Raw genomic sequence first — 24,232 nt, 5'->3', positions numbered from 1 at the left:
TTTCATTAACAGTGACATTTCCACCTAAACCTTGACATGGTGCTCTCACAAATTGCACCTTCCTATTTCATCAAGAACGTCCAAGAACTTTAGGTTAGTCCACGAATGTCTAATCGAAATGTTTATCAAGATTTTTGTGTGTTAGCGGCGTTTTTTGTGTTGATTCTTGGACTCATACCCTCATCAGTGTTATCTCCTTAAGTTTTGGAGTGAAGTTGGCCAATATTCTCGTTGGAATAAGAGTTTCAAGAAAATGCGATTTTCAGTAAGAACCCGTATTTTCCCCCAAATTCAAAATCGAATAATAAGAAAATTATATTGTATGAGCAGAATATGAGATCTACAATGTTCGTGAAGAAACTTTGTTGATTTGGGTTATAGATTGGAAGATAAAAAAATTCGAAGCAAATAGATCGAAAACGTGAAAATCCTAATGATCTGGAAAATTGAAAACATGCAGGAGGAGAGAGAGAATCACCGCCACACGTCACCCAACATACGGAGAAGTGCAGCAGAGTTTGTGAGTGAAACATGGCACAATTTCGTTGGAGAACCGTGTCACAACCATACTATGAAGAGAGTAGGTTGTGACCCTCACATCATGGCAAGCAAAGCGGCGTCCCTCAAGAGACACCCATCCGGCCATATGTGGGCTAATATAGAAGAGTGCCATGATGCGATCGAGGAGGACGATGCATCATCCAACACACTACCATGCAAAGTGGGCATTGAGGACAAGTTGAGACATAACAAGACAAAGACATTAGAATAGACATGAAAGACAAGATAGGCTCATTGAAGGGCCGGGTAGGGCCTCGAGCCTTAACCTCAAAAGTCGGGGTTTCAGAAGAAATTTGGGCATGCGGTTCGGGAGTTAAGCCCGTCCATATGAAATATGAATGCTCGCCAAGATTGGTGTCAATCAAACACCGGACAGACAATGCACGACACCATATGACCACTCACCAAAATCATGTCTACACCTGGTAGAATGAAAATGGCTCAAAATGTACTGTACGGGTACCATGGTGTTAGCTCTCCACCATCCCTGGGCCCTGTGGCCTAAGTGAGCTACCCTGTGGCACATACATGTGTCACAGTGTGGGCGAGCGTGCCTAGACGAGTATCTCGGGCGACTTCCTTTGAAATGGGTTTTTGAAGGATGGTACCGGGTGTTAGTTTATTTAATCTTGTATTAACCGTAATTCATTTGTATTTGCTGTTTGTATTTTAAATTATGTTAGTTTTAGTATTTGTGGCTAAGGTCAAGGGAAGTTATTAGCAGTTATTAATGTGTGGCTAAGATGGTAAGAAGTTAGTTTTTCTTTCTGTCTATATATGTACTGTGTAACAAGTTGAATAAAATAAGTAAGTTGGTTTTGTTTATTTTCTAAGTATTGTCTCTCTTAGAGAATAACGTTATTGTGCAAAAATCACTTTCTTGTATGTGTGTTTCTGTCACCGGGCGGCACGGGTGTGCTGGTATTGCGCCCTAGTCTGCATGTTGGAGGTTGCTACATACACCCGCTATCTGGTACGGTATCCGTAAATGACTCAGCATGGACATGGGAGGGCCTATGCCTTGATAGAACCCAGATGGATGGATGTTCGGGAAGTCCCGATGAGATGAACGACACGCGGGCCCATTCTTGATGGCATGACCGAACGTGTTATGATGGCCGATGACACCCCAAGACTCGGGATGGCATCAAGACATATGGACCCTGTCGATAGGGATCGAGATGGCAAGATGAGATGCGACGTTGTATTGAGAGACATTGGCCCGAGCAGAGCCAAGGTCGAGACGAATGACTTGGTCTAGTGTAGAGGCAAGTCGGATGTGTCGCAAACGATGGAACATGCACGCGCAGGCGGCGTGTGTAGTTGAACAAGCTTGGATTCCGCACAAGCGATGTTCGATTGGCGAAGACAAACCTCGCCTAAGGTCCAACGAAGCCACAAAGTCGGGGCGAAAAATATATATGGGGCTTAATTTCCCTTAAGGCTAGTTGTGAGCGTGTCAAGATCACGACGCCGCAAGGTAAAAAATGTAGGACCGTGACAAACCGCGCCCTACTAGCGAGAAGACACGCATTAGTGCACGGATTCGGGTTGGCCCATACCCGAACCGACGTTCTGCATGCGACCTAGTAACCGTGTGAACGAACCGCCCTGAATCGCTTCGACTCGTCAGATTTGAGCTGAGTTGATCCACGACTGTGCAAAACCACTATGCGTAATATGGGCGTGTTGAAACCATGCTAAGTACCCTCTTGAGCGTGTGAACGGTGCGTATAAGTGCTGAGTAGTTCTTTTTCCCTCGTTCGGCCTCAGTTTGCTTGTTTTTGCCCCGATTTCAATACTGGCATTATTATTCTATGAATTAGGACCCATCAAGAAAAATTCAGAAGTTTTAGAACCCTCTCCGACTATAAATTCAAGCTCAAGAAGGCACGCGTCAACTAAGTAAGAAACCATTTGGATTCCCACGAGCAGTACTTGTAGGAACAACTTTGAATAGGCATGTATGCTGTCAAATTGATAAACCTAACTAGCCGGACCTAGCATATTAACATGTAAGTCATGGAAATGAATTAATTAAGAAAATCAATGGGCTCTAGATATGATTGACTATGGAATTACTTTAGATTGAGAATGTGATATGGTATGTATGTATGCATGATAAAGGAGGGAAGGAAATTTGTGAAATCTGTGCTCTGGGTGAAGATGGACGTTATCTTCCCGTTGAGCATGAGCATGTTTGTTAATATTGCATAAACTGCTGCATGTTAACTCTAGTGCATGAATCCTTGTGTTTTCTTTCTTGTTGATAATAGGAAGAAACTACGAGCCTAGACTAGGGTGCTTAAGACTGAGTAGACTAGACAAAGACCTAAAATGAGATACCTCTAGAATACCGTGCATTTAGTTCCGCGAAAGGATGACAGGCGGACCCAGACCCTAGTATAACAGATCACGACAAGTTTGAGAGACCTTGCACGAGAATCCTAGAGATGAATGAATTCAAGTCTAAGCCACAAAATTCGCCATAGAAAGACTTAGTAGGACCCATAGTAACTGTAGACAAACGAGGTAACCCGCCAAACTTGAGCAGTGTGGATAGTGTCACCAGAACCTCCACTTCCCTCTACTCCAATAACGTACCGTTGAGACTGAACTCCGATATTGAGATCGTTGATCTAGGTATTGCCGGACAGGGTAGTGTGATTTGTGCCCCGACCTAGTGGTGATAGCTAAGAGTTCTCCTGAATAGAACCTCTAAGCCATAGAAACTCGTCCCTGATCGGGAGAGCATGGAACCATGTAGGATGACTTAGTAGCTGATCGGCACACAAGGGATTGCAGCCCCCCGATTTTAGTGGAAGTATGGTCCCATGGGAGGTCATCAGCTAACCTCCACGAATGATGTTCAGAGAGCGATATTGATTCAGGTCCAACCATACTGTCCCCCCAGTTTTACTTATGAGGTTACGCCTCATTCTAGGACACTGATCATCCACTGCATAAGATGGACAATGTAACGACCCGAAATTTTCTACTTAATCTAAGGTCGCTACTGTATACGTACCATAAACATTGAATGCAGAAGACTTCATTTAAATTCCATAAAACATAACCTTTATCTTAAAACACAATAAAATAAATAAGCGTTTAAGTTAAAAATATCCTATTCTAGCCTAGGTCTAAGAAAATAAATACCACTATCTTATGCATGTACCATGGTCTCGAGTTGCGATGTCATCGTCAGCCGTACAGGAATGCCTTGCCTTAACCTGAAAAATGTAGTAGCACATGGCTTGAGTATTTAAAGAAATACTCAGTAAGTGACCCCACTATTGGGGGTTAAATGCAAGAACATGCGAATGCAATGACGGGACCTATCGTTTCAATCTATTTTCCTATGGTACTGTCCTAACGGGCAATTTGGACGTGTACCATATACTTTACACACCATACGTGCGGGTATGGGCTCACCAGTCTGTTCGCACACCGCTGGACCACTTTACTTGTCGCGCGAGCATACTCTGGGAAGCTCCTTAGGCCAGACACCCGTTAGAACTAGTAACCGTCACGGCAGCGCTATGCAAAACATAAAAAACCTACCCCTGCCATTGGATGTACGCGTCCGTATCCTTGTGATGGAATAGGGGTATCCCCCCAAATGCATGAGCACACATAATGCATGAATTCCCCAATATTTCTACTTTTATCATTAATGAATATAACTCCGCTATCATCTTTCATGCTTAACATGTCATTTCTCATTTTTCAGTCTACGTATCATACATAATCCTAACGGGGTTACATTTCATTTCATTTATCATGATATCATGTCATTCATAACATGCTGTATACATACAATTTAGAAAACATAACATGCTGTATACATACAATTTAGAAAACATAACAGTCCATGCTTTTAACATGTCATTTCACAACGTGCAATTCATACAACAATTACCTCAATGGTCACATAAAACAATCTAAACATAACATATCACATCACAATATATCGTATCATAAACATGTCATATCATAAACACTTTGTGGACATATCGTTCCCTAACTTATCATAGCCTTAACGTTCTTATACCTATTACAGTCATATCGTTACGTGAACGTACCTTAGTCATATCATCACAGGAATGTATCCTAACACTATCGTTCTATCAATCTATCACAAACCTATCCCTTTCTACCCATATCCTAACCATATTCTTTCATCAATCTCCCATATCCATAGCACTCTGGTATGTAACCTAACCTTAACATTTCATGAACGTATCTTACTCCTATCGTTAAATTTCGTTTTGTGCATCCTTCTCGTATCCTATCTCAAACATATCCTTGAACACATTGTACCATAATTATTATCATACAATTCACATATTATAACATAACATAAACATAATATAAACATACTGGTTCACAAATAATTCACACATATATATGACCGTGCAGAACCACAAGCACGTGTCAACATCAAATATAACCATGCCGATAGTAAGGCCACTTACCTGGTCAGCTTAAGTTGTTGTCACGAATGTATCTTTAATGAAAGTTCGATTTTGTCCTTTGAAATCCAAGTCAACCTATATGAGCCTATGGCACCAGTTTCAAGTTTGAACTCTATAAAATTATTTCTCTAATTTACATTGGTCCATGGTTAAAAGTCTTGAAATATTATATATCTATAATTATATTTTTATTAAAAATCTTATTTTTCATGCTTAGTGTTGTATAAAAAAAAGTATAGAGTTATTTGAAGTTATTCTGGGCTTTACTGCCCTCCCTATTTACTTTTTCTCTCTATGTTTAGTACGTGGTTTTTAATATTCTTTTTCTTTTATCGGTATCTAGTGTGTTGTCATTTAATTCATGTATTCCAAATTTTGAGTGGATCCCTGTTTCCAAATCCTTCTTTATCTAAGTGTTTATTGTTCACAAATTTTATTGGTCATTCTATTTTTAATCTATTTATTTGGGTACTTATATAAATTTAATCTAATATTACAAATCTGACTTGATGTACTAGAATTCGTATAAATGATTAACATTTAGTTTCTAACTCAAAGCTAAACCATTGTAATAATTTAATGAATATGACTGATTTCTAAAAAAGAAATAGGATAAAAGAAAATGAAGATTTAATATATACTGATCAAATCTATCTTCACGTAAATCTCGGTTAATCTAACTCGGTAAAAGCCATTATCATTTTTTTCCTCAACTAAATCTGATAATTGTTGTTTTTTTTTGTTTCTTTTTGCAGTAACAGTTATTTTCTGGCGTAAGGATGGGTTGAGAAGAGATAATTGTGGGGATGGATGAGAGGTTAGTGGAGAGAAGGGGAAAGGTTGTTTTTCTTTTTTGTTTATTTATTTATTTATTATTATTATTATTTAGTTATTTTTTTTTAATAATTGTTTTTATTTGTTGATTTCTTTATTTATTTCTTTATTTATTTATTTATTTTTTTTTTTTTTGGGCTTTTACATTGCAAGCTCCTAAGTTGTACACAAGACCGTTGCAGCTTAGTTCCCACTCTGTAGAACTCCTAGACAAGGCCTTGGATATCTACTAAGATATAGATGCGAAAAGAGCTTAAAAGTAGGTTGTTTACTGAGTATTCTTTTTACTCTTCTTTTTCAGGTGAGTGATGCCACAGATCGAGGCAGGAGCACCTACAGAGTCTTAAAGCCACAGAGGAGTGTCCCGAGATTTTTTAGAGTTTGTACATGTTCGTGTACATGTACCCTATACATATATTTTTTCATGAAATACATCCACTACTTGAGTACTTTGTTTTGATTTTAATTCTTCATCTTAATTGCTAAATTTTTTCCATAATTTCTTCTTGTCTATCTATTTTTATACGTTTTCATTGCATAGTTTGTTAGTCCCGCCCTTGATTTCGAATCTCAAATTTTGGATGATGACAGTTATATGTATAAACTCTAATGTTAACTTTGTAAGGTATTAGGTTGACTTGGATGGTAAGGTAAGGGATGTTCATAAATTTTAGTTTCCAAAAATAATTTGAATGTAATTCTTAAATTTTGTTAAGTTAATTGTTTGATCATTAGTATTCAACCTTATAAAAAAAAAAAATCTTTACCACGGTTGATTTTCATTTTGAGAACAATTATATGTTTAAATATTATTTTAAATTATTGCATGCAAATATCAATTTAGATCATTATTGGAAACATTGTATACATTGTATGTGAATATCAAGATCACTATTAAAGAAGAGAAGCAAAAGTTGATGGAATGTAATAAAATCTCAAAGCATGTTAAATAAATTTGGGTGAGACTATGGCAATTAAACCTTATTACAATACTCTGCAAGTGCCCGCAACCAAAAGACAACGAAAATACGTTTTTATATAATCCATAATGTAGTATGTATGTGTTCATAAGTACTCAACCTAACTCCAACTCCATACATACAAATAACTCTTTTTTAAATACAACAAATTGTTAATATAATAAAAGTTATATTAACATATTTATTTATAAGTTAGGAATTACTAAATTTATAGTTTAATGAAAATATGTTACAATAACCAACCTGTTGAGGGTAATCACCATTTTCCAATTGAGAATTAATCAATAGCTTTGTCGCACGATGAAGAGGAGTTGGGTCTCTCTTTTCCTACATACATACGTCATTTCTTTATTATTACTATAAATATATATATAAGCTTTACATACTTATAATAATTTAAGTAAAAGAGTAAAACAAACCGGCTGAGAACGAATCAAAGCCATTAAAGCAAAGGAAGTTTGAACAAGATTGGAAGAATTCGGTGGAAGAGGAATGTATTTCTTTTGTGTACATGAAATGTGATTCTCTCCCCACCCACCGTCTCGACTTTTAAATTTTAAGAAGAAATTCCACACCTCTTAGTAGGGTTGAAGAATTTTGGTAAGTGTTTCTAGTTGCCACTAATCCTTTTATAGCGAAGTATGTTGCATAAATGTGACAAATTCCCCAATTTCCATTCCATGATCCATCCTCTTCCTGCGTTTCTTCCAAATACTTTACTGCTTTACTTAAAAATGTTTCTATCTCTTTCTTTCCGTGACTTAGAAATAGTGTTTTAAACAAGACAAGTGCTCGTATCGACGATGACGTGCATTCTACATATCTAATTTTACCCATTCCATAGTTCATCACAAAGGAAACAAAATAAATAATAATGAGTTCAATGCCATTTATGCGCATCTAAAATTTTTCAAGTAATATTCTTAGATTGTCTACTTACTCGTGCTTCAATACTGTGTATTCGAAGAACTCTAGTAGTTAAGAAATATAAGATAAAACAAAATAATGATTTTAATTAGTTGTTATGATTTATGATGTATTTAATGTATTTAAATATTGCTTCAGAAAATAGTTGTGAAAATAGTTGTGTATTTAAGTATTGTCATCCATAATCTTGATCAGAGAATGTCCAACTTCCTTTTGATATGTGACGGTACATACTTCGAAAATCACTCGAAGGGTACTCTCTAACCTTTATATGAATAATATGAACAATTATTTATTCAAATTAAACAGTTTTAATACTTGTGATTGTTTAATGAAATCATACCTTTTTTTTAAGTGTCCCACGCAATTCAGGGTAGAAATTTATTGCAAGAATTGCTTGAATGGCTAAAGCAACCTCCCATGACTGATTACCAAAACCCATCTCGTATACATATATGTTAGTCTTTTATAGGTTTCTCTTATTATTTGTTGGATATATTTATAACAAAGTTCCACAAAAACATTTATTTGAATGTTGGATTGAAATCCACATTTTAAGAACAAAAGATTATATTTATTTATTTATAATTAACCAAATATTTAATAATGGGTAAAACATACTTGCATCTTCATTCCATCTTCACCAATCCATAAGTAATCTTTGATTCTAGCAACATGTTTCTTATAAGCTTCCCCATGAGGATCATCAATCCAACAAGCAAGTGTAAACAATGGCTGCATGTTCAATAACCCTACACCATATTAGCTAAATTATATTTATTAATATAATATTATTATCTATACCGATAATAATAAAATAAAATAAAAAGAAGTATGAAATTAACCTTTTCAAAGCATCCAATAGTAATGTAAAACTATTATGATCTTCATAATTAATGTGAGATTTAGCTATTTGAAGGGCTCTATTTCTTAGTTTTTTTAAGGCCGAATAGGCTCTTCAAAGTATTGAACCGTATTCCATGTTAACTTTTGAAATAATGAACGTTCAAAGCATTTGTCTTCCTGCATGATCATGTCCAGTTCAATCAAAGTAATCAAAGTACATGAAATGAGTTCTCATACTGTACATGAAATGGAAATTATCAATTTCTACCCACATAATTCTCAAAGTTTTTGAAAGGATGAATATTGATTTGTGGGTAGAAATTCTATAATTTCTTTACTAATGCATTGTGGTAGGGAGGATTGAATGGTTTAGGAACGTACCTTTGCACAAAAATGGCGGGTTGAACTACATTTAATGTGGTTGTAGGGTTGAGTATATATTTCTTGGCGTAATTGAAGAATGAGAGGGGTGAGGGGTCCAACAAACCGCTTTCCAAATAAATACGACAGTGGAAGAAATGTCAATGGAGAATAGCATAACAAACTTCTTGGAAGAAAAGGAAGTAATTTTCCTAACAACCAAAATTATGTAGGCAGAGGGTTTGCTCCTTCCCACTCATAAACTCCTAGAATCTACAAAGTTAAATTATAAATTTAGTTCCTTAAATTTGAGTTATGTTATTTCAAATGAAATAGGGTAGACGTATATATATAGTACTGACCGAGAGCCAAATCTTTTCTTAAGAGGGTATGTAAAGAGCACCACCATAATCTAGAATCCATTTTCGAGCTCTAAAACACTCATCCTTGTCAGGTTCTTCCCCCAACAAACGCCATCAAATATAGTTAAAAACAGTGCAAAGCATACAACTTTGTCCCACAATGTGCAATCCCCGTCCACCATCTTCACTCTGATGACAATATGCATAGAGAAAGATTTCCTTTCGGTGCTGTTCTGAGAATATGATACAGAGATGTCCCGTAATATACAACGAAAATATCTGAAAAGAAAAGGGTAATATTGTGGTAGAATTATATAATATTGATTAGTCTTCTAAAATCATAATGTTGATTACCAAACTACAATAAACCAATTATGATTATTTGATATTAGAAAGAAAACTACTAATAAAAAAAAATTATATAATAATTAAAGAGAATCTAAAAATTTCTAAAATATGTTATTATTGCATGGACTTTGAAACGATTATGGTAATAATTTTGGCGGGCTTATTCCACTTCAACTCGCTCTTCTGGAGTGCCTTTATCAGGCTCGAAGTCCCACATTTGTCCTCCCACAAAGTTGTTGGAGCTGAATAAGTATGGATTATATGCTCCTTCTCCCACTCTAAGTCTCCACATTTTCACACGCCCAATTGTGCCTTTCCATACAAAATTTTTCTATTTATACATGAGGGTATTACATTTACGTGCATGGGCCGACGCCAACCTTTTCATTAGTATTTTAAGTATATTTCTATTATACTTAAAAAATCTAAATGAATTATTACAACCACCAACCACCTAATAAATTCAATGTCCGAACACATCATGATTTTAAGATCGATTATGGCCCTCAATTGTTAGAACACAAATTAATTGCATAAATTAATGGCATGTTTATATAACTTTTCAAAATAATCTCTTAAAATAACTTTTCCAACTAAATTTGTTTGGTTAAATATAATATTTTATAATAGATAAAAATCATTTTTAGAAAATCTATTTAATTTAATTTCTTTTTTTCTTTTTTTTTTTTTTCTTTTTTTTTTTTTTTACCATGAAGAAGCACTTAGTAGAGATGATTATAATAAAATGATGTAAATGGTTTGACTCAAAAATCAAAAAATTTATTTTTGTAATTAGTAAAATAATTTTTTTAAATGTCGTACAAAAACGGTAAGGGATATATATATAGATATAAAATCAATGCGGTCGCCGGCGACTCGCGACTCGCGACCTCCATGGATCTCCAAACACTCCCACATACTCCATAAGATCGGAGTGGGGGCGTGCTATGAAATGAGTACTGCATAAGATCGGACCATGAAGAAAACCACTCTCACTTTATAATGTCGTTTACTGTTGAGACTGATTTTTTCATTCGATAACCTAGATAACTTGATCTTAATCCTGACCTAACTATGAACTCCTGTTTATTCAGAATTATCCTTAGATTTGCATGGGTGAGAGTGGCCCGAGTTCGTTGACTCAATAAGCCTCCAATTTCAAGGGTAAGACTGAGTGAATAGCTGGGGACATAGGGTGTAAGATAGAATCCACTTCTACACGCTTTTAGGGATAGAGAGGTTGTTCCCTTAAGTACTGACTCCAAGTCTTGAACAAGGGGCCCCACCCTCTCATTGGCCCGAGAGGGAGTCGGTTTGGTGGTTGGACCACAAACCAATTGTTCATTAGAGGATCGGTGGGACTTAAGGAACACGAAGTAACTTTAGGGGTAAAACGGTAAATTGACCCATCTCTAGTTACGAACAACCTGTGAAGGATCAACTTACTAATCATGGTTATATCAAATGTTCATAAATATATCTATAGTGAAGGGAGTGCAACTACTAGGCTATAGTGGAGTGTCCTACTAGTTAACGAATGTTGGTTAACAAGGTTAATGAGTTTAGTCGGTTAATCTTGGATCGTTGGATTCGATGATCTGTCCATTAGGTCCTTCTACTAGCTCATATCGGACTAAACCTTAGAACAGTGTGACGAGTGAGTTCAAAGTGTTCGAATTCAAATTAGAGAATACACACTAAATATATACGATATATTTAACCGCATTTTGTTTTAATTATGAATTAAAGAAAAAGAGAGAATGGAGATATTTAAATAAGATTTAAATATTTTAATTATGAATAGGGATTGACTTGATTGGGATTGACTAATAAATATTAATTAAATTGTTTAATTAATCATTTAATATTATTTTGATTTGAAATTAATTATTTAAATTAATTGTTGAATTAATCATTTAATCTATGTTTGAGTCCGTGGAATATTGAGTGTTAATTTGGTTTAACCAAACTTGCATGTTTGCCACGTAATCCCACAAATTTGAGTGGAATTTTGAGTGTCAAAATTTGGTAATCTCAAATTTGAATCAACATGCAAATATGACTTTGTAAATAGAGGGATCAAGTTACATGGAAAGTTTGCTCAAAAAACTTTAAGAAAATCTCTCAAAACCCTCTCTTTACATATACTAAATTCCTACCAAGTTTAGTCACTCACCGGATTCCACAATTCCGTTATAAGGCCGGAGAATAGAAGGGAAGACACTAGTGGTGGTTCGAAACCGGTTCGTGAGGAAAAAGAAATTTGAACTACAAAAGGTTAGTATTCAAACTCATTGAGTTTTAATGCTTTTGAACATGCTAGCTAATTTACTATAATTAATATACTTAGAGTGCCTAAGATTCAAATTGCTTCCCCACGTGTTATAGTAACATCATCAGCGACTACCCTATACATATGTCATGGTCTCAAGTTGCAATGTCAGTCGTATAGGGACACCTTGACTTTACCTAAGAAGAAGTAGAACATGGATTGAGTATTTTAAGATATACCAGTAAGTGACCCTACTATTGGGGTCAGGGAATGCACACACATGCAACTCATGATCTAGGGACCTATCATTTAAAAATCAACATAGGGGTGGTCTCCAGTCTCGATAAAATTGGATGTGTAGTACTTCCCTACACATGACCCACATGTGCGAATGTGAATCCTCAGGGGGCTCGCACACCCCCTAGACCCTCTCTGGTCAAACTAATATGTAGCGATGTCTGGAGGTCAGCGAAACCCCATAGTGTCATGCTCCCGTGAACACCCTCATCGTCATACTGTGTGCGTCCGCACTCATCATCATAAATGAGGAAGTAACCCGATATATATGAACACACAAAATGCATGAGGTCCTTATAGTTTTCATCTTTAAAGCACAACCTTATACACCGTTCACACATTACTCTAAGTAACATGCATGCATTAGCTTTCATACATTCATCCTCATTTGTTTAACTAGGGTGGTGTCTTTAAAAACTTCTCATCATAATGCATCGTGTCATTTAATACATGCACAACATCTTAATATTGAACATTGTCATATGAAGTCATTTCATCATCATACATCTTGCATCATCATCATCATGTACATCATAACATCATCATATAAGATCATCACATCATTATCTAACGTCATCAAGTCATCATATAACATCATCACACATCTAATGTCATCAGGTCATCACATAACATTATCACATCATCATATAACATCATCACATCATCATCTAACGTTGTCACGACATCACATAGTATTATCAATCATCATATAACATCATCACATCATCATATAACATCATCGCATCATTATCTAACGTCATCATATAACATCATCACATCATCAAATAACATAAAGTAGAAATGATACGTACAAGGGCCACTGAACACGTGTCGCATACATAAGACAAGTCTTCCGACCGAGCCGATAGTAGGGTCACTTACTTGATTAGCTTAAGTTATTGTCACGAATTTATCCTTAATGAAATTTCGATTCTGTTCTTTGAAATCCAAGTCCACCTATGTGAGCTAATGACAAGTTCGAGCTTCTATAAAATTATTTCTCTAATTTACATTATTCCATGTGCTAACTTCATGCGAGCATTAAAGAAGCATTAAAGTCTTTGCATGAAGTCTTTGCATGAATAAAGTCTTGAAATGTTTATATATATTTGTTATAACATTATTTGCAATCCATTTGAAACTCTTTAACATTTTCCAAATATTTTCTTTCCTGGTAGGGTGTGTTTCCTTTTTTTTTTCTTTTCTTTCAATTATGTTCACAATCCACCATATTTTATCTCGGTTTGTTTCCTATTTTTAGCAAATTTTTAATCTATTCTTACTTTTTCTCTAAAATTGGCTACCCATGTATTTCCTAAAACTAGAGAAAAGTTTTGTCATTTAATTTCTAATTCAAAGGTAACTAATTGTAACAAAAAATCATCCAATAAAATAAAAGGAAGATGTAATATATGACTAACCTCTTCAAATACGTATCTCTTTGGGGCTAAACTAAATGTGCTTCACCAGTTATTCTAGGGAAGAAGCGGTGAGCGGTTGGAAAATTGGTTATTTTTTTTTTTCTCTTATTTATTTATTTATATTGCTTAAAAAAAATTTTTGTACCGTTGTTACAATGATATTATGACACATCGAGATGACTGGATGCTCTTATATATGGAAATGGTCATGTTCTTAGAATCACACAATAAACGCACACCTTCTATCTAGGTGAACACAAAAAAACAGGAGAGAGAAAATGTAAAGAGAAATATTGGCTAAAAGATTTGTATGAATTAGTTTAGGAATTTACACTAGAGAAAGAATAAGAAGAAGGCAGAAAGTATATCTTCAAACCGCTACCTCATATATACTATCTATATATAGCTTTACCAAATATAACCACTACTATATATATACTATCTACCATATATATCTCTACCAATATTTTACTGCTAGTATAGCTTTACTCTATATATCGGTATATATCTACCATATATCTCTAGTAGTTTTTTACTATAAATAGTCATATATGACTATTTTCCACGGATAATTTTACTATCTATAACAATTGAATTACCTATAAATAGGTTTCAGACTCCCTGTCCTAATAATTTTCGCACTTGTAGACTGATATAGTCAATCAATAATCTCATTCTCAAACGACTATCAATAGCTTCACTGCACCATACAAATTAAGGCTTTGCACAACCTCAATGTTCCAACATCACCACATTTTGTTAACATGTTTGTTGGATTCTTTGCACCCTCTATCTTCTCCATAACCCTAAACCTTAAACCCTAAACCTTAAACCTTAAACCCAAACAGATCACCATCTTCCACTAACCTACAAATGAAATAGTATCGTCTTCTGTGTTTTGTCTTTGAATGATAGACTGGGTTCATCACCAACTATATGACACTCTGACTATCTGTACAAAAAATCTTCTCATGCTACTTCCTACCCAATTCGTTTAGATAGTCTGTCATCCATAATATCTTCTTTCCAGCTTTAGTTATTTCCACGTACTCAGCCTAAGTAGATAAAATAGCAACACATTTCTGAAGTCTAAAGATCCTATCATCCATGGCTTGCTCCCACTTGGTTGTATCCTCCAACTGTAGGGCGTCATCAAAGGGCTCTGATTCCCCTTCATTAGTTAGCAACAGAATGGGTAATGAAGGTACATACCTATCTGGTACTCTAATAGCTCTAGATGATCTTTTCAACCTGCTCAGTTGTCACTTGTTCCACATCTGGTTCCTCAGCAACAGTCTCAGAAGTTTCTTGAGTATCTTCTACAACATCCCTCTGTGAATTGTTCTGCAATTTAACCTCAACACCCACTTGTTTCTTTGTCCTGATACATAACAGTTTCATCAAAATTCAAGTCACATTGTCTCAAAACTTTTCAGTTCTTGTCATCCCAAAATTTGTACTCGAACATGTCAGAACCATAGCGTATGAAATAGCACTTCACAGCCCCAGCATCAAGCTTGTCACTCTTCTGTAGATCAACACGAACATACATAGTGCAGCCAAAAGTCCTCAAGTGATAGTACTTGAGTTCTTTTCCTATTCACACTTCTTTTGGCAACTTGAACTACAAGGATACTGACGACCCTCTATTGATAAAGTAGACTGTTGTATGTACAACATCGGCCCAGAATGTCTTCGACAATCTACAATGAATCCTCATACTTCTTGCTCACTCATTCACTGTTCTGTTCATCATCTTAGCAACACTATTTTGTCTTACTTTACTAGAAACTATCCACGGTAATCTAATTCCCTCAGCTGCACAAAATGCTTTGAATTCTGAATTTTCGTACTCTTCTCCATTGTCAAACCTCAGACATTTGATCTTTAAGTCAGTCTAATTTTCAACTTCATCTTTCTACTTCTTGAAGGTGGCAAACATATCTGACTTGTGTTTCACAAAATAAATTCACATCTTCTTGCTGAAATCATCGATGAAGGTGACGTAGAATTTTGATCCTCCAAGTGAGGAAACTGGAGACGATCCCCAAACGTATTTATGACCATATCCAACTGCACTTTCTTTAGTTCTCTGACAGCCTTTGTGAAGCTGATTCGTTTATGTTTTCCTATAACATATCTCTCACAAGGACTCATATCAATAGATTTCAGACCTTCCAAAACTTCTTTCTCATCTAGCATCTTCATTCCTTTGACTCTCACATGTTCAAGTCTATTGTGCTATAGACTTGAATTTGAAGCACTCTAAGCAACAGCAGCCATGTTCATACACCCTGCAGTGGTGCCACGCACTACCACCATAGCACCCTTCACAATCTTCTACGAACTCTTCCCAAGTCTATTGCATAACTTGTATTGTCTAACTGACCAATAGAGATTAGGTTCTTCTTGAGATTAAGAATATATCTGACATCCTTTAATGTCTATGGATTTCCTGCACAAGTTTTTATGTAGACATCCCCTTTCCTTCATTCTCCAAGGCTTTGTTGTCGGCATAATACGCCTTCTCAAAATTTTCAAACTTGAAATTCTAGAACAACTCTTTATTTGGAGATGAATGAAAAGATACACTTGAATCCAAAATCCAGGATTCAATCAGACTGTCCACGGTGAGGATTAGAACATCACCAACGTCCTCTACTGAATTTATAGAATCATTATTCTCCTCTGATTTGTGATTATGTTCCTTTTTGGTCATGTATAATCTGTCCGAAAATGACATTTTTATCACAACTCTAACACGTTACATTTGCTCTGTTTGGAAAAATTTAACGGTTTTTTATTTTGATCAGCCTTTGTTGGACTCTTTGATTTACTTCTTCCCCTCCAGTTAATACTGAGAGCACTACTAGATGAATCTCCAATTTCTCGTTTGTGAATACTTTCGCTGAGAATTACATCTCAGATTTCATCGAACTTTAGTTTCTCAAATCATCAGAAACTACTAATCAAAACAACAACAGTATCCCATGACTCGGGTAAATATGACATCAAAATCAATACTTTAATTACATCTTCGAAATTAATGTCCACCGAACTCAGTTGACTGACAATTATATTGAATTCATTTATATGGTCTGAACAGATCCACTTTCAGACATTTGTAGATTGAACAATCATCACATTAAATACACCTTGTTCATAGCTGACAGTTTTTTGTACATATTCGACAACGGTTTCAACAGATCTGACATTGTCTTCTCCTTGATGATGTTGAACGCCATGTTTCTAGACAGCGTCAACCATATCAACCCTAAGGTTTGTCGATCCTTGAGCTTCCACTGATCCTTGAGCTTCACCCCCAACAGGGGTTTGTGAAGATCTTTCTGGTACATATAATCTTTAATCTGCATCTTCTAGAAACCGAAATGGATCCATCAAATTTCTCAATTCCAATCTTTGAAATTTCCATCTTCACATATTGTGGTGAATTTCGCCTAGCTCTGATATCAGTTGTTAGGATCACACAACAATACACACTCGGTCTAGATGAACACAAAGAACAAGAGAGAGCAAATGTATGAAGGAATATTGGCTAAAGAATTTGTATTGATGACTTTAGGAATATACACCAAGAGAGGATACAAAGAAGGCAAAAACTACATCTTCAAATCAGTGTCTGAGGGATATATATAGTTTCAGTTTACTATATATAGTTTTACCAGATATAACCACCTATTATATATATACTATTTACCATATATATCTCTACCATTTTTTCATATAAATAGTGGTTTACTATGTATGACCATGTTCCATATATAGTTTTAGTGTCTATGGCAATTGAATAAGCTATAAATAGGTATCAAACTCCATATCCCAACACATGGGTCTCTTGAACAGGACAATTGCGCTATAAACTTGTCTTGAGAGGGGCGTGGGACCACATAGAAAAAGTCTGTGGTAACTTACTAGATAAGAATGTGATGAGTCTACAAGTAGGTTACTTACTCAGTGTTTTTTATACTCACCCCTTTCTTTTTTAGGTGTTCATAGGCGACAAGGTGGGAGAGTATTCAAACAAAGGATGTGGTCCTAGAGGGCCAGTCTTGTCTTTGTATTTTGTTTGTAATTGTATCCCAAACTCATTCTACATTTATATTAAACAGAACAATAACGACTTGTAATTGGATTTCATTTTGAGTTTAGTTAGGGTGTTTTTTATTTTAATTTGATTTACTGTATTTTAATCTTTTATTTTATTTTCTTTTGTCTTTTTGGCCACAGTTTAAGATTCCAAGCCTAAAAAATTGGGTCATGAGAAATGTCCTTACCAATATTTGTTTTGCTTCCATACATTATGAGTTTTCTAGTATTTGCTGTAAGGACACTATTTTTCCTTTTAAAATAAAGTTGCTACTACACGCATGACATACATAATATATTTGAAAAATCCTATAAAACTGTTTACTAAAAAATTGATATGGATATACATTCACAAAGAAAAATAATTTAAACTAACAATAGAGTTTAAAAGAAAAGCAATGCCTTGATCTAACCTAAGGGCTAAACATACAATCAAAATGCGACTACGCTGACTTTATTTCCATGGTCTCCATAGGGACGCCATCATCTGTATATGGGGACATTACCTTTACGTAAAAAAAGAAGTAGTCATGACTTAAGTATATAAAAATACTCCGTAAGTAATCACACTGTTAGAGTCGGAAAATGCAGTTACATGCAATCATAATAGAACCTATCTTTCCATAAAACTTTTCACTGGTCTATGTTTTCCAGTTCGATTAGGGTTTAATGTGTATTACTTCTCTACACACAGTCGACGCACACGTACATGTATCCATTAGAAAAACTAGTTACATACCTTTTAGACATGACTACGAGGTAGCGCATGCTCACACTTCTAGAAGCCACAAAGGAAAAGGAGCGCGTATAAAATCAAAGTGTAAGCGTTCGTACTAGTTATAACGAAAGTATCCCAATGCAAGATATTTTAACCAATTATTTTGAAAAGGAATAGAAGCATGCAACTAATTTGTGGGCTAATAATTGAGGGCCATAGTCGTGTAAAGTCGATTCAGTTAAAATGATGGTTGTGTTGGGCATTAAATTTATTAGGTGGTGGATAGTTGTTATAATTAAAACTTCTATTTTAAAAAATAAAAAATAAAAAAAGTTGGACTTAATTTATTTACGTGTCAGCTCCGCAAGAAACCAACATAGAATATACGTAGGCAGTAGGTGCTTTGAAGAAACTAAATTTTTTATCGCATTACACATTCCAAATAAAACTATGATGTCTAGAGGTTACACTTACAAACATTAATGACAATATCAATAAAATCATGACCCCGAAGAAAAAAAAAAAAAAAAAAAAAACTAAAATTAAGTTAAGTAGGTAACGGTCCAAGTCCACGGCTAGCAGATATTGTCTGCTTCGAGCTTTTTCTTACGGGCTTCCCCTCAAAGCTCTAAAACTCATCTCCTAGGGAAAGATTTCTACACTCTTACAAAAGGTGTTTCGTTCTCCTCCCTACCAACGTGGGATATCATAAAGTACTCATTTAAAATATTTAGATTAATTTCATTTGTTTAATAATTCATTGGATTTTCTTTTTCTCTACCAAGACATTGACATAACGAACATAAAAGTAAAACCCTCGTCTATATAAGTAGAAAAAATTTGTATGGAAAGGCACAATTAAGAGAGTGAAAATGTGGAGACTTACCGTGGGAGAAGGAGCAAATAATCCGTACTTGTTCAGTTCCAACAATTTTGTGGGGAGACAAACGTGGGACTTTGAGCCCGATGATGGCACTCCAGAAGAGCGAGCTGAAGTGGAAGAAGCTCGTCAAAATTATTACCATAATTGTTTCAAAGTCCCATGCAACAGTGATCTCTTTTGGAGATTTCAGGTCCCCTCTTTATATATTATAAAAGTTTTTTATTTTCTAAAATCAAATATAGATTTATAGGTTTAAAAATGATTAAATCTAACGTTAGTATGAGTTTAAAATGATCTTTACATGCATGGAATGTCTCATTTGAAAGAGAGTTTGAATATTTGAAGTTAGAAGGGACATGATTCTTTACGAAGAACAAAACTTAGTAACCCTTCTTCTTCAGCTTCTTATTTTACCATATATGTTTGAACTTATAAGATTCCATTTCATAATAAAATCCAATTTTTTTTCTCAATTCAAAATTTTGCTAAGATTTCAAGTGACCCATTTCGAGTCGTCGAATAACCTCCCCTTAATCGAGGTCCAGGGATTCACTCCCAACAATCATCAATAATCCTCCCCTCGAACAAAGTACACTATAGAGCCCTCAAACAGCCTCCCCTTAATCGAGGCTCGACTCCTTCTCTGGAGCCCTCAAACAATGTACACCCTTTTTGAGCTTAAACTCTCATGATATGATATTCCATACATATAAACTCATGATCATTCCCTAAATTAGAATGTGAGACTCACTCCCAACAATCCTCAACAATTGTTAGTAGTTTACTTCAAAAATATCCTTGAAATCTTGATAGTGTTAAAAAAATACCCTTCAACTTTAAAAACTTTCATTAAAACCCTTCAAATTTTTAAAAAGGTTAACAAAAAAAAAAAAAAAACCTTCTTCGTTCGTACTAACACCCTTTAACTTAAAAAAAAATAATAATAATAAAATAAAATAAATAAATAAATCTATCGAACCCCTCATAGATTATAACTTTTTAATTTTAATTTTAAAAAGTTCATAAGTATTTTTAAAACATCGTACTATCATATTTTTTTACTTTCAAACAAATTTAAAAAGGTGTTTTCAAAGTTTTTAAAAAAGTTTTGAAATTTAAAAAAAAGTTTAAAGATATTAATAAAACTTTTGAAAATTTAATTTTTTTTTAATTAGTGAAGGTAAAATGGAGGATTTACTTCATATTTTGAATTCAAAACTTTATGAGTAAATTCAGTCTACGTCATCATTAAATGTAAAATTTGGATGGATCTAGACATATATTTGATTGGTCTACTTTATCAATAAATGTGTATTTAAATAAGTGTTTGAAGGGACATACTTCTTTTATGAGGATCAGTTTCTGAGAGAGCGAAATTTCAAGCAAACAATTCCAATAGTGAGAGTGGAGGACGTAATAGATAAGGAAACAGCGAGCATTGCACTCAGAAGAGCCACCAACTTCTTTGCAGCCTTACAAAGCCCTCATGGCCATTGGCCTGCTGAAAACGCTGGCCCTATGTTTTATTTCCCTCCATTGGTACTCTTCCTCCTTCTATTCATTTTGTCTTATATAATTCTACCACAATATTACCCTTTTCTTTTCTTTTTAGGTATTTTCGTTGTATATTACGGGACATCTCCACATCGTATTCTCAGAAGAACACCGAAAGGAAATCCTTCGCTATGCATATTGTCATCAGAATGAAGATGGTGGATGGGGATTACACATTGTGGGACAAAGTTGTATGCTTTGCACTGTTTTTAACTATATTCAACTCCGTTTGTTGGGAGAAGAACTTGACAAAGATGAGTGTTGTAGAGCTCGAAAATGGATTCTAGATCATGGAGGTGCTCTTTACATACCCTCCTGGGGAAAGATTTGGCTCTCGGTTAGTACTATATATATCTCTACCTTATTTGATTTGATTTGAGGAACTAAACTTATAATTTACTTATGTAGATTTTGGGTGTTTATGAGTGGGAGGGAGCAAACCCCATGCCTCCAGAATTTTGGTTGTTAGGGAAATTACTTCCTTTCATTCCTCGAACTTTGTTTCGCTATTCTAGATTGACACTTCTTCCTATGTCATATTTATATGGTAAGCGATTTGTTGGACCCCTCACACCTCTCATTCTTCAATTACGTCAAGAAATCTATACTCAACCTTACAATCACATTAAATGGAGTCCAACTCGTCATTATTGTGCAAAGGTATGCTCCTAAAACCATTCAACCCTCTCTACAACAACAATTTACGAGTAAAGAACAAATCAATATTCATCCTTTCAAATGGTTTGAGATTTGTACGGTATGAGACTTTGATTACTTTGATTGATTGGACATGATGATGTAGGAAGACAAGTGCTTTGAACGTTCTTTATTTCAGAAGCTTGCATGGGATGCTCTTCAATACTTTGGAGAACCCATTCTTAATAGTTGGGCTTTTAAAACAATAAGAAATAAAGCCCTTCAAATAAACGTCATATTGATTATGAAGATCATAACAGTCATTACATTACAATTGGATGCATTGAAAAGGTTAATTTTATACTTCTTTTTTCTTTTATTGTTATAATTATAGATAATAATATTATATTAATAAATATAATTTAGCTAATATGGTGGAGGGTTATTGAACATGCAGCCATTGTTTACACTTGCTTGTTGGATTGATGATCCTCATGGGGAAGCTTATAAGAAACATGTTGCTAGAATCAAAGATTACTTATGGATTGGTGAAGATGGAATGAAGATGCAAGTATGTTTTACTCATCATTAAATATTTGACTAATTTATAAATAAATAAATATTATCTTTCGATTTTGTCATACATACATGAGCAGAGTTATGGTAGTCAATCATGGGATGTTGCCTTTTCCATTCAAGCGGTTCTTGCAACAAATCTTCACCACGAATTTTCAGAAACACTTAAAAAAGGACATGACTTCATTAAACAATCACAGGTACTAAAATTATTTAATTTGAATAAATATTTGTTTATATTATTTTAATGTATACTCATATAAAGGTTAGAGAGAATCCTTCGGGTGATTTTCGAAGTATGTATCGTTACATATCAAAAGGAAGTTGGACATTCTCTGATCGAGATCATGGATGGCAAATTTCTGATTGTACTGCAGAAAACCTATTGGTATTTTATTTTATTTTCATAGTTTCCATAATAATATTAAATTTTAAATTAATTTACTGATCTCTTGTATATATAAATGACATGTCAGTGTTGTTTAATATTTTCGACCATGTCTTCTAACATAGTAGGAGATCCAATGGAACCACAATGGTTTTATGAAGCTGTGAATATCATATTATCCCTTCAAGTAAGGGTTTTAATTTGAATTTGCCTTGCAATTATTTTTTTCTTGTGAACTTAATGATGAATTGGTGAATTTTGTTGTGAAATAAATAGGCAAAAAATGGTGGAGTCTCAGCTTGGGAGCCTACCGGAGGTGTACCATCATGGTTTGAGGTACCCTAAGGCCTTATTTGAGAGTTATTCTTGATAAATCATAACAACTAATTAATAGGATTATTTTGTTGTATCTTAAACTTTTCAGCTATTGAATCCAGTGGAATTCTTAGAATACACGATATTGGAGCTCGAGTAAGTAGACAATCTAATAACATTACACGAAGATACATTGCATTGGACTGATTATTATTATTTGTTTTGTTATGTTGTGATGAACCATGGAATGGGTAAAATTAGATATGTAGAATGCACGTCATCGTCGATACAGGCACTTGTTCTGTTTAGGAAGCTATTTCCAAATCATAGAAAGAAAGAGATAAAAACGTTTTTAAGTAAAGGAGTGAAGTATTTGGAAGAAACTCAAAAAGAGGATGGATCATGGCATGGATATTGGGGAATTTGTTACACTTACGCAACATACTTCGCTATAAAAGGATTAGTGGCAACGGGAAACACTTACAATAATTCCTCAACACTAAGAAGAGGTGTAGAGTTTCTTCTTAAAATTCAATGTCCGGACGGTGGATGGGGAGAGAGTCACATTTCATGTATACAAAAGAAATACATTCCGCTTCCTGGAAATTCTTCCAATCTTGTTCAAACTTCCTTTGCTTTAATGGCTTTGATCCATTCTCAGCAGGTTTGTTTTACTCTTTAAATTCAATTAGTATGTAAAGCTTATATATATATATATAATAAAGAAATGGCGTATGTATGTAGGAAAAGAGAGATCCAACTCCTCTTCACCGTGCAGCAAAGCTATTAATTAATTCTCAACTGGAGAATGGTGATTACCCTCAACAGGTTGGTTATCGTTATGTGTGGTTTGGTTAAACTATAACTTTTGTGATATTAAAAAAGAGAGTTATTTGTATGACAGGAGATAGCTGGAGCATTTATGAACACATGCACGCTATACTATAGACTATATAGGAACGTATTCCCATTGTGGGCACTTGCAGAGTATTGTAATAAAGTTTCATTGCCATAGTCTCAATGCTTTTAGACTTTGTTTCATTCCATCTCCATATATATATAAAAGATATTTCAACTTTTGCTTCTCTTTTTCTCATCGTTTCCAATAGTAATTTGAATTGATATTCGCATACTACAATTTATATTAATATTTAAACATCAAAATGAATATTCACACATGATTATGATTTGAATTAATAATTTCCACGGGTCATATTATCTATCATAAAGAGTTAAAAAAACAATTACGAATGTATTTTTTTTTTTTTTTTTTTTAAGAACTAATTCTTCTATCTCAACCTACCAACCCTTTCCCACATTCACTCAGTGGCCCAACTGACTCAATCCCATGCTCAATTAACGTCAAATC

At 34.6% G+C, this 24,232-nt stretch overlaps 1 protein-coding gene and 1 pseudogene across 1 annotated transcript; one reads left to right on the top strand and one right to left on the bottom strand.

Moving 5' to 3' along the window:
• The window catches only part of LOC111783853 (lupeol synthase-like), a 63,915-nt pseudogene extending 48,677 nt beyond the window's left edge, over positions 1-15,238 (bottom strand).
• Positions 15,239-19,368: 4,130 nt separating this feature from the next.
• Positions 19,369-23,899, top strand: LOC111783870 (lupeol synthase OSC3-like). Its single transcript, XM_087128516.1, is given in 15 exon segments — positions 19,369-19,584; positions 20,754-20,933; positions 21,007-21,285; positions 21,357-21,608; positions 21,751-21,871; positions 21,874-21,935; positions 22,042-22,155; positions 22,241-22,360; positions 22,426-22,548; positions 22,637-22,735; positions 22,825-22,884; positions 22,973-23,019; positions 23,125-23,527; positions 23,608-23,691; positions 23,768-23,899. Coding segments are annotated over 15 exon segments (2,256 nt in total). The 5' UTR covers positions 19,369-19,383; the 3' UTR covers positions 23,879-23,899.
• The last annotated feature ends 333 nt before the right edge of the window (positions 23,900-24,232 follow it).

The sequence above is a fragment of the Cucurbita pepo genome, chromosome 11, assembly GCF_057944985.1.
Source record: "Cucurbita pepo subsp. pepo isolate OVF chromosome 11, ASM5794498v1, whole genome shotgun sequence".
Classification (NCBI taxonomy): Eukaryota; Viridiplantae; Streptophyta; class Magnoliopsida; order Cucurbitales; family Cucurbitaceae; genus Cucurbita; species Cucurbita pepo.
Note: the sequence above shows the minus strand (reverse complement) of the source record. Positions and strands in the feature narration are given on the sequence as shown.